Source organism: Saccoglossus kowalevskii, chromosome 9 (assembly GCF_978046115.1).
Source record: "Saccoglossus kowalevskii chromosome 9, keSacKowa6.1, whole genome shotgun sequence".
Lineage (NCBI taxonomy): Eukaryota > Metazoa > Hemichordata > Enteropneusta > Harrimaniidae > Saccoglossus > Saccoglossus kowalevskii.
In genome coordinates, this window is record NC_140649.1 from 24,484,383 (window position 1) to 24,494,657 (window position 10,275).

The 10,275-nt window shown below is 36.7% G+C and overlaps 1 protein-coding gene and 1 long non-coding RNA gene across 2 annotated transcripts; both read left to right on the forward strand.

Annotated features, from left to right (window-relative positions):
- Positions 1–268: 268 nt before the first annotated feature.
- On the forward strand, positions 269–6,004 carry LOC146739007 (uncharacterized). Its single transcript, XM_085504029.1, has 10 exons — positions 269–313; positions 562–700; positions 903–1,016; positions 1,625–1,738; positions 1,866–1,979; positions 2,773–2,856; positions 3,524–3,754; positions 3,953–4,165; positions 5,373–5,462; positions 5,778–6,004. The coding sequence occupies exons 1-10, from the start codon at positions 269–271 to the stop codon at positions 6,002–6,004; spliced, it is 1,371 nt and encodes a 456-aa protein (XP_085360155.1).
- Positions 6,005–7,505: 1,501 nt separating this feature from the next.
- Positions 7,506–9,046, forward strand: LOC146739008 (uncharacterized). Its single transcript, XR_014930591.1, has 4 exons — positions 7,506–7,586; positions 8,286–8,415; positions 8,664–8,734; positions 8,930–9,046. It is a non-coding gene; the product is annotated as an uncharacterized LOC146739008 (long non-coding RNA).
- The last annotated feature ends 1,229 nt before the right edge of the window (positions 9,047–10,275 follow it).

Consider the following 10,275-nt stretch of genomic DNA (forward strand, 5'->3'; position numbering starts at 1 on the left):
GCCCCGGGGAGAGATAGAGTGCGAGGTACACGTTTTCGATGCGCTCTCTTCATAGCTGATACTCTTGTCATCGTAACAATTACAAATTATTGCATATTCTATATGGGTGTTATTTTCAAATGTGCTTTCGGCAGGATTTAACATTTATTTACAAATCTGAGAACGATTCATTCGCAACCATGGTGTTATTTTTACCTGTTCACCTACACGTTCACTTTCTTCTCCATAATAAGTACAGCTAAGTGTGTGGTTTTGTCTTCTAGTTACGATGTGCGATAACGCAGTGCAAGGAACTGACCATTTTGAATCCAAGGTCAGTACATTATTGTCACCTGTTTCAATATAGTCGTTGAAATGTACCATTTTCTCAGATGGGCCGCTCACATAATTCATTTTGTGATGATATCTTCAATTCTCTATTTAAAATTTGCATTGCGGGACTATCTCAGTCGAAAAGCTGATTGTGATATTACCTATCTGTCGATGTACCCGACGTGATAAAAGAATGTCATATAATAAAGAGCTAAAAATATTATGAAACGTTCTTTGTTTACCGTATAGGATGAATATATACAAGAACGACAACGGAGAATAGTTGCATTTAAAATTTCTATGACCACTACTGTGATAGGAACGGTATGTATTCTACTTGGCTTGTGGCTGCTGCAACCAGAATCGAGTGTGCAGGCTGATGTCCCAGGTAAACGCAATATCAGTCTGTAAAATTGCCATTCAGATCACCAATATATGGTCGTAGTGGGCAGTGCAAAAGCCTCCTAAAGCTTCTCTAAATTGTCGTTTGAAATCTTGACTTATGTGTTGTGATATACTAATAGGTATATAATATGGTAAATAGGCTTGATATCAACATATTTTTGTCTTGTTTTTGCGTTGTATTTTAGTTGTTTCCCCATGTGGAGCGGATACTTGTCTGAATGGTGGAACGTGTAGCGGAACCTTTGAGCTTTACACGTGTTATTGCGTAGCGGGATTCACCGGAATTCACTGCGAGATCGGTAAGTTATTCATGCATGAGCCATTTCCAAAAATCCAAATATGGGATAATACAATACGATATTATAATATGTATAATATTACCTTATTGGCTGAAGCAAGGCATTTTATCCAACACCAGTAGTTTTCGTTCCTAACTTTAAACTGGATAAATTTACTCAAATATTTAATTACATGAAGATTGCAAGACTGTAATTGCAGAGTAAGTTCAACTTATTATTCCACAATGTGATTATTATATGCCACATATTTTAAGCCAACCCAGGATGGACATATTATACTGTGAAATGCATTGGCATTTACTTGTACTAGAGGACATGAAAGCTAAATTTATAACACGCATGCAGTATGTATTACTTTTAAGCGTTTTCAGTTTGAAAGAGTTCATAAAAATATAACACATTATACTGACAATTCCGTAACGCCCACGTGATAAAACGGTAATAAATGATAATTGAAATTCGTTTGACTTAAAGGTTAAACATTTATTATTGCTAGACGGAGTGAAGTTATATTTTCCGATAAGATTTTTATTTGGCAATTTTGCTTATCGCCGAGCAATCCACAGTAGAAATAATAATGACCATTTTATTTTTGTTTCCCGTTTCAGAAATTGACGAATGTGAGTCTGACCCTTGTGAAAATGGCGGAACGTGTGATGACCTTATCAACGGCTATCTCTGTAACTGTCAAACGGGATATGAAGGGATACATTGTGAAATACGTAAGAAAATGGGAATGTTTGAGTTTGTCACCTCTTTTCATATGAATCGACAAGTAAATTAAATTGGTTCTTTGAACTGGACTCCAGCACAATTGTTTAACGGATTGTGTATTTGTTTCTTTAACAGCCAATGTTTGTATTCTTGAAAACCCTTGCCTGAACGGAGGGACGTGCACGTTTATACCGTTAAATTACACTTGCACGTGTACACTAGGATTTACCGGCATTCACTGCGAAATCAGTAAGTTTATTATGAGAATCTTTTTATGAAAACGAATAAATTGTTTTCCCTATCTGGTGAAATTTAATAAATGAACTGTGCATCAATAAGCAGACCGTTATTGGATTATATGTTGGATTAATTATACAAATGCCATCGGTGATATTCGGCGATCTCCTTAGGGGATTATTAACGCGGCGATTATGTTACTTTTGAGCCCGATTGACTCCAATTTATATCTTTATTCCTAACATGAAATAACGGTTCTTGTTCTGCATCGTATCTCAAGGCAGAATATACAATTTTGTAATAGAATAAATTTGCATAATTTAGCACCACTATATTATCACGACGACTTTATAATCTGCTACGTAGACACATTCAAACGAAAAAGTAGTTGATCTTTTTAACATTTCACAATAACACTACAATAAAGTCTTTCCGTTCTCGACATTGTGAAATTCTGAAAACAGCTAATTGTGACAAGAAAATTCAGAGATATATTATGAATAATTCGTTACGACATGTATTCTATAAGCACGCCAATAATGTTCGATTTCACAAGAATATTACAAAAAAAGGAATAATTTGCTACATTCTCTATCTTTTTGCATTTCATTAGACGTGAATTTTGACTGAAAGAAGCTGAATGAATGTACAATCTATATAGTGTGTACAACAACCCATGTATGGACAATAACACTAATAAATATAATCAAAAACGAAAGAATTTCACGATGTCGACAGTGGAGAGTTTATCATAGTGTTAATCGCATAGAGTTCATAAACAAATATTTGCGTTGTTATTTCACAGATATAGATGACTGCTATCCAGGTGCTTGCTATGGTGGACTTTGTATCGACGGTATTGGTACATTCTCTTGTAATTGCACAGCTGGTAGGTGCTATATGTTTTATAGTTTGAAATTAATGTACTATTACGTAGTACTTGTAGGTATACGTGTTATGCTGTAAATTCCAGTGATAGTGTAAGACCTAATCTAACTTATTGGCCACTTTTTGCACTTCGTATGCAAGCGTAATAAAATTGGGAAGCTCCTTGTATTCTGTTAACTAAGATGATGGATGTTGTTTTTGTTCTTGTGCCATTGTAACCTCCTTTTATTTCCCCCCCCCCCTCATCGACACGAGTAACTTCGTACAATAACCAAAGATGAGTACTAGTACTAGTAAAATGATTAGCAATCATATTGGGTGATCGATATGCACATGTGATTCCGTTCAATGTTTATTTTTTTTTGCATGTCGCGTGTATGCATTATTTAAGTGCTTACTGACAGACGCAGAATAGCTTACTATATTAAAGGGCGAAGGTCAATGGCGGCGCGTGCTGTTCGATATAAGACTCATAGCGACGTACGCTACGCGTGTGAAATACATTTGTTTACGTGAAATAAGAACAGGCGCTGCGTGACGTTGCTCTGCTGTAAACATTATAAGTATCGCATTTTCTCGCGTTTATGAAAAGATACAAATACTACACGTCCAGTCGGAAAGTTGTAAAACAACAGCTTCTATTTATCAAAATGTGTTTTTATTGACAGGACCTCCGATAATGAACGTAGCTGAGAAGAAATGGACGATTCAGTCAAGTACAGTCGGCACCAACTACGCTGACAGAGCGGTGGATGGTATACTCAAAAGTGATTTGGTAACTGGTATGTCATGCTCCTACACGGAAATTGAGGATGATGCACCGAGTTATTGGAAAGTCGATCTGGGGGAGATGCACTGCATCGCCGAGGTGGTCATTTTTAACAGGCAAGACTGCTGCTGTAAGTGCTATACTTGATCCAATATTTTAAACATGATGTAATCAGGTGACAAACATAAAACACCTAAATCATAGCCAATTGCATCCTTGCAGATTCAGTTGCCTATAATATATCTTGCGTGCCACGTGGCTAGCTGTGTGATGTATTTATAATAATGTCAAGTAAAATAATCATGATAAATATTCTTAACTATTATAGCTGAATGGATTATTGGTGCGCAGGTAATTGCTGCCGCCACGTACAACATGTCAGAACAACAAATATGTGGAAGTGTAGACCAGACAGATGTAGGTCACGACACAATTGGTATTAGATGTCAGCTGAGTGGAATAACTGGTCGATATGTTCAGATTTCGTCGACCATACCGGGATATAACATTAGCCTCTGTGAAGTTCAGATCATGGCCCCAGGTAAGAGCAGTTTTGAGAACGCGAAACTATGTGCAAAGTAGTGGAAAGGTGGTGCAAAACGCAAAACTAGATGCAAAGAATTGGAAAAGAGGTGCAAAGTGATGCAAAACGCGAAACTAGGTGCAAATCAGTGGACAAGTGGTGCAGCACGCGGAACTAGGTGCAAAATTGTGGACAAGTGGTTCAAAACGCAAAACTAGGTTCAAAGTACTGGAAAAGTGGTGCAAAACGCAAAACTAGGTGCAACATAGTGGAAACGTGGTGCAAAACGCAAAACTAGGCGCAAAGTAGTAGAAAAGTGGTGCAAAACGCGAAACAAGGTACAAAATATTGGAAAAGTGGTGCAACGTGGTACAAACGCGAAACTAGGTGCAAAACAGTGGACAAGTGGTGCAAAACGCAAAACTAGGTGCAAAATAGTGCAAAACGCAAAACTAGGTACAAAATAGTGGAAAACGCGAAACTAGGTGCAAAACAGTGGAAAAGTGGTGCAAAACGCAAAACTAGGTACAAAATGCGAAACAAGGTGCAAAACAGTGGACAAGTGGTGCAAAACGCAAAACTAGGTGCAAAATTGTGCAAAACGCGAAACTAGGTGCAAAATAGTGCAAAACGCGAAACTAGGTACAAAACAGTGGAAAAGTGGTGCAAAACGCAAAACTAGGTACAAAATGCGAAACAAGGTGCAAAACAGTGGACAAGTGGTGCAAAACGCAAAACTAGGTGCAAAATAGTGCAAAACGCGAAACTAGGTGCAAAATAGTGCAAAGCGCGAAACTAGGTGCAAAACAGTGGACAAGTGGTGCAAAACGCAAAACTAGGTGCAAAATAGTGCAAAACCCTAAACTAGGTGCAAAATAGTGCAAAATGCAAAACTAAGTGCAAAATAGTGCAAAACGCGAAACTAGGTGCAAAATAGTGGAAAAGTAGTGCAAAACGCAAAACTAGGTGCAAAATAGTGCAAAACGCGAAACTAGGTGCAAAACAGTGGACAAGTGGTGCAAAACGCGAAGCCAGGTGCAAATTCCAGCTTGGAGATTTGAGACTAAACTTATATGTAGATTATAATTGTTTTTGTAGTGGATTAACAAGCCTAAATTATATGTTTTCGTTCTCGTTCAGCAACTCATGTGTTGCATTCAACTGCAATATTATTTTGAATGACAAATATTTCATCAAATACTATATTTTATTTTATTATTTTTAGTTGAACGTCGGTGCAACGAGTCTGATCTATGCCATGGAGCCACTTGCAACCAACACGAAGACAGCAGTTATACGTGTGATTGTAATAGTGGTATGATTTCATTAAAGGGCGGTGGTCGTCACGCCGCGTTCTGTTCGATATGGGACTCATAGCGACGTATATAACGCGTGTAAAATACATATTGTTTATTTACATGAAATTCGAACACGCGCTGCGCGACGACCACCGCGCTTTAATTTATGTGTTACAACACAAAATAATTTGAGTTTTCAATAATTATTAGGTGTGAACTCAAATAGACATATTGACAAGCAAAAAGAACTACAATCGAAATGATAGTGTGACGAATAATTGATAACATTCTTACGTATAGAAAATAATACATATGTATCATGTGGATCTAAGGTGGTGTTATAGAAAATGTGGCTATTGGAAGGCTCGTGCGGCAAAGTAGTACCCATGGACCTGCTCTAAGAGCCGTTGATGGGAACACCAACCCGTATTATTTTAGTAGTAGTTGCTCACATGCTGGTTTTGGAGACATGTTCCCATGGTGGCGTGTTGACCTGGCATTTCCACATTGCATTCAAAAAGTAAGAATCTACAACCGACTAGACTGTTGTGGTGAGTAAGAATTAATACATTATTATAAAACTGTCACTAGACAGTGATTCATTTGGTAATGTATGTTGACACATATGCACCTTTGTGCTATTACATGCAAATCCACATTCGGCAACGTAAATGAAATACTCGGCGCTCCTATCCATCCCACCTTGTTTTGTAATGTTTTCTCCATAACTCTTGTCACCGTAACTGTGAAATGTGACATTACAGTTAGACTGTATTGGAGTTACTTACATAGTACATTGATTTTGAAATATACGCTACATAAAAGATGGCAGTATAAGCAGTAATTATGGCAATTTCGTCATTACATATACAAGTTTTTGTTCATGCTGTTTACATCATCAATAGTGTTTCAATCTCTAAACGTCTGCCGATAATAAATACAGTTTTTTGAGATATTAGTTGTTCAAAATAACAAATGATTACCCAACCAATCACAGTTATTTCTATGAACAACATTTCATTCACCCATTTACGTAACTAGTACGTCACAGAAGCATGCCGTCGCTAGAGGACGCTTATTATAGGAAAAGGGTGTTCTATTCTCGGGGGGCGGACATCCGGGCATTTTCACCGCATGACAACCATCACGGTGAAAACAAAGGTCGAAAACTCTCAGGAAACGGTACTTTGGGATGGTTGTTGAGATTCCCCTGAACAGTGTAACAAGATTACCCTTGCGTGTGTAACGTATATAAATTTGATTGTTCAGGATTATTTCAAAGTTGAGTTTCTGTTGTTTTCTCGAATTTTCACTGGCTCTTCTCCCGGCGTTCTCCGTCCCTCAACATCTCGCGCAGAACCTATAGAAATACGTGCTACAGTGGTGCGCGTCTTAGCAACGTGGAACGTCTTGTAACGTAGCTCCGCCCCCGAGGATTGAACATAATAAATTACGTAATAGGAAAACACACTTTTACAGGGATGCGATACATGTATTTATTCACTTACTTGACTACTAGGTTTTCGATTAACTAACGGAAAAGTGTTTATAGGCAGTAGTTTGAACACTGATGACTCTGAACAGTGCGGGTCAACTATTACGCCATCAATGACGAACCAAGCTCAGTTAAATTTCATCTGCAATGCCGGAACAATTGGTCGATTTGTCACCGTACAAGCATACAACTACGAACAAATGGCTCTATGTGAAGTGTTTGTCATGGCAGTCGGTAAGCAACTGATATGTGTTTATGCTAATTGATGTACACCATGAGTAAGCAGTAGTTGAGGCATATGCCCCCATTCTCCTTAGCTGCATATGCGTTTGCAGTTCAGAAATGTCAAGGCTGTAAATTATTATCATTATTATTATTATTATTATTATTATTATTATTATTATTATTATTATTATTATTATTATTATTATTATTATTATTATTATTATTATTATTATTATTATTATTATTATCATTATTATTTCAGCGAATGGAAGATTTGAGCTCATCTATCAAAAAAAGACGTGGAATGATGCAAATATTCACTGCGAGAATAATCAAGCTCACTTAGCAAACATACGAAGTCTAGATCACCACGATTACTTGGTTGATTTGATTGTGCAGTATAAGCGTGCAGATGAAACTGGTAATTAAACAAACATTCAAATGATAATGTAAAGTGATACCTGAAATCACTAACAGCAAACTATTGCTAAGTGACATACAGAATACATTTATAAATTTCCGATTATACATATTATTTCATATTTTAGTTTGATACCAAGAAAAAGTAGCGTCAAATAATACGTGTATTAATATCATTCAATCATTTTACCGTTACTCGACACAAATAAAGCGTTAGTGAAATTGTTTTGAATATACATCTACTTAACAGATATTTATGTCACGTGTTATACCGAATTGTCTCATTCTATTCGATTCTATTCAGTATACTTTGGTTTATGAACTCGTTCCACGTCGTTATATATTGCAATGCAGTTACTCGAAGTTAGTTCTTAGAGACGCAAAGCAACGCTTATAAAATGTATTTGCACCAAACAAAAAGTCACATATTCCTCTAGCAGAGCGTCGAACAAATGCAAACAAATACATAATACCATGACCAACTGAATTGTCAAACAAATGTATACACGTGATTTTATGAGAAATAGTCAACACTCAAAAATGTGTCCTAAAACTCGCGATTAGAGCAGTATGCGTGGTGATACCTTCAAAACGACCAAAACACTCCCATCAATCCGACCGCATTTAATTCATAAACGAAATCCGACACAATGTTACTATTCTGTTAAATATTAATTATATTATTATTCACTTCACGTAGATTTTTGGTGGTTTGGTGGCTATAAAGAACCTTCCCAAATGAAGTTTGTTTACACGGACTGGACACCAATGAGATATACTAACTGGGATAACGATGTCAGTGCAACAAATGGAAACTGTTCTAGGCTACAGTAAGTGTATTTTTTTGTAGAAAAGATAGTTGTAGAACATGGACAAATCAATGGTGGTCTTGATTGAAAAAACGTAAACGGTATGTAGTTAGACGATTAACGCATTTAAATAATGTCCTTCTTTAAATAGGACCGTTAATTTTCATTAGATTGGTTTGGATAATTAACTTAGTAGTTTTTGTTGTCGTTGAATAGAAACAATATGAAATTGTTAAACAATGTTCACTAATCCTTGTTACGATCTCCAGAACATCCCTTGGATACAAATGGGTTGCCGCTGACTGTATGGACCTGGGATATTTCATTTGTGAATACGAAGGTTAGTTCACACATAATTCGGTGTTGAGAACATGCAATCGAACACTTATGAATAAGAAAAACTTGCAGTACCGGACAACAAACAACGTAGCAAGAAATGTTAGAAATAACTCTGCTATGTACAACTATTTGTTTATTGTAATACAATATATATATTTATTAAATGATAATTGTAGTTACTTTTTTTATTTTTTAGGAAATGGTATTCCTGTATAATGAGCATTTTGTGACGATAACAATGATCTGTTAAATAACACTAGAATAACAAGTATTTGTCAGTATGAGTAAATAATAAAGTAAATTTGTGAATGTATGCCGAATTTGCCTTAATTGCAGTTTGCATTGTTTAATACAGATAATTATACACCGACCAAGCGATTGTCAGCGGGCAACCAATTAGAGACCACGTTTCAGGTGGTGATTAAAGAGAGACAGACCACGCTATTCTACTGGCGATAATTCCTCACTGCAAACTACAAACACAGCTGGCCTGAAACTTTCAATTTGTTGTTGAGAGGGTGAAGTTATTTTAAGCGCTAAAGCAGGCTGGGTGCTGTAGTAGTCAGTGCCAACAGATGGTGGGAATTATAGGATGATTTGTTGATGCGGGATATGATGCTGACTTGGCCTAATAAATTAAAGCAGCCAGTGTATAAGTAGCTAACACCACGTGACATTGGCGAGTTATTTCCTGATACGTCTTCATAACACCCGTCTTTCACGTGGTGTTTTCTACACTCATTCCATTCCTTCAATCAATAAATTAATAACACACAACAAGTGGTTTAGATTTTTTGATGACATTATGGAAGTTGTTTCTGCTCTATATAATATCATATTGCAATGGATTGGGGACAATATCATGTGATCTAGGATAATTTGGAGAACCCGTGCATAAGTGTGTAATCATTAGCCGCGTTTTTAATTTATTTATGATATATTTCAATTCATTAGATAACATTCAAATTTGTGGCGTATTTATGTTTGGGGTTAACCCACGTGCATATGTATTTTTGTTTCAAATCTCTTCATGGTAATTACTCAATGGTGATGATAGTATTGTCCTTGATGTAATGATGTAATACACTTTATGCAAACACATTGTGTGTCGTGTCACGTGGTTGGGTCTGGCCTCTGACACCGATGGTCATTGCATTAATTCCAGCAATAAATCATATAGTGTATTTAATTTGTTATACTGTTGTTTCAACTGAAGACTGGTTGATGTCGTAATATCAAACCTTGTGCTTCTTTCGATTCGTCCCACTGCTATAAAAAAGGTTAATTTTTTTTAAATGTTTTTTGTGCCAGGCGACAGTTCCTGACTTTTTTGTATGTGCAAATTGCAAATGCTAGTGCTGACACATAGTGATTTTTTGCCACAGAAGCCATATTTGGGTCTACATGGGCTGTGTGGCCATCTTCCAATCAAATGGCAATGTAATGCGCTATCTTGGCGTCAACCAGGCTCGGTAAAACACAATCACCTGCGGACCTTAACCAAGGTTCCCCCAAAGTCGCATTCGTTAGTGATTGAATCTC

Bases quoted from the DNA above. Each gene is read 5' to 3' on its own strand.
- LOC146739007 (XM_085504029.1), top strand. From the start codon at position 269: ATGTGCGATAACGCAGTGCAAGGAACTGACCATTTTGAATCCAAG. The intron at 701-902 runs GTAAACGCAATA...GTTGTATTTTAG, and splicing joins TGTGCAGGCTGATGTCCCAG to TTGTTTCCCCATGTGGAGCG. The intron at 1,017-1,624 runs GTAAGTTATTCA...TTCCCGTTTCAG, and splicing joins CGGAATTCACTGCGAGATCG to AAATTGACGAATGTGAGTCT.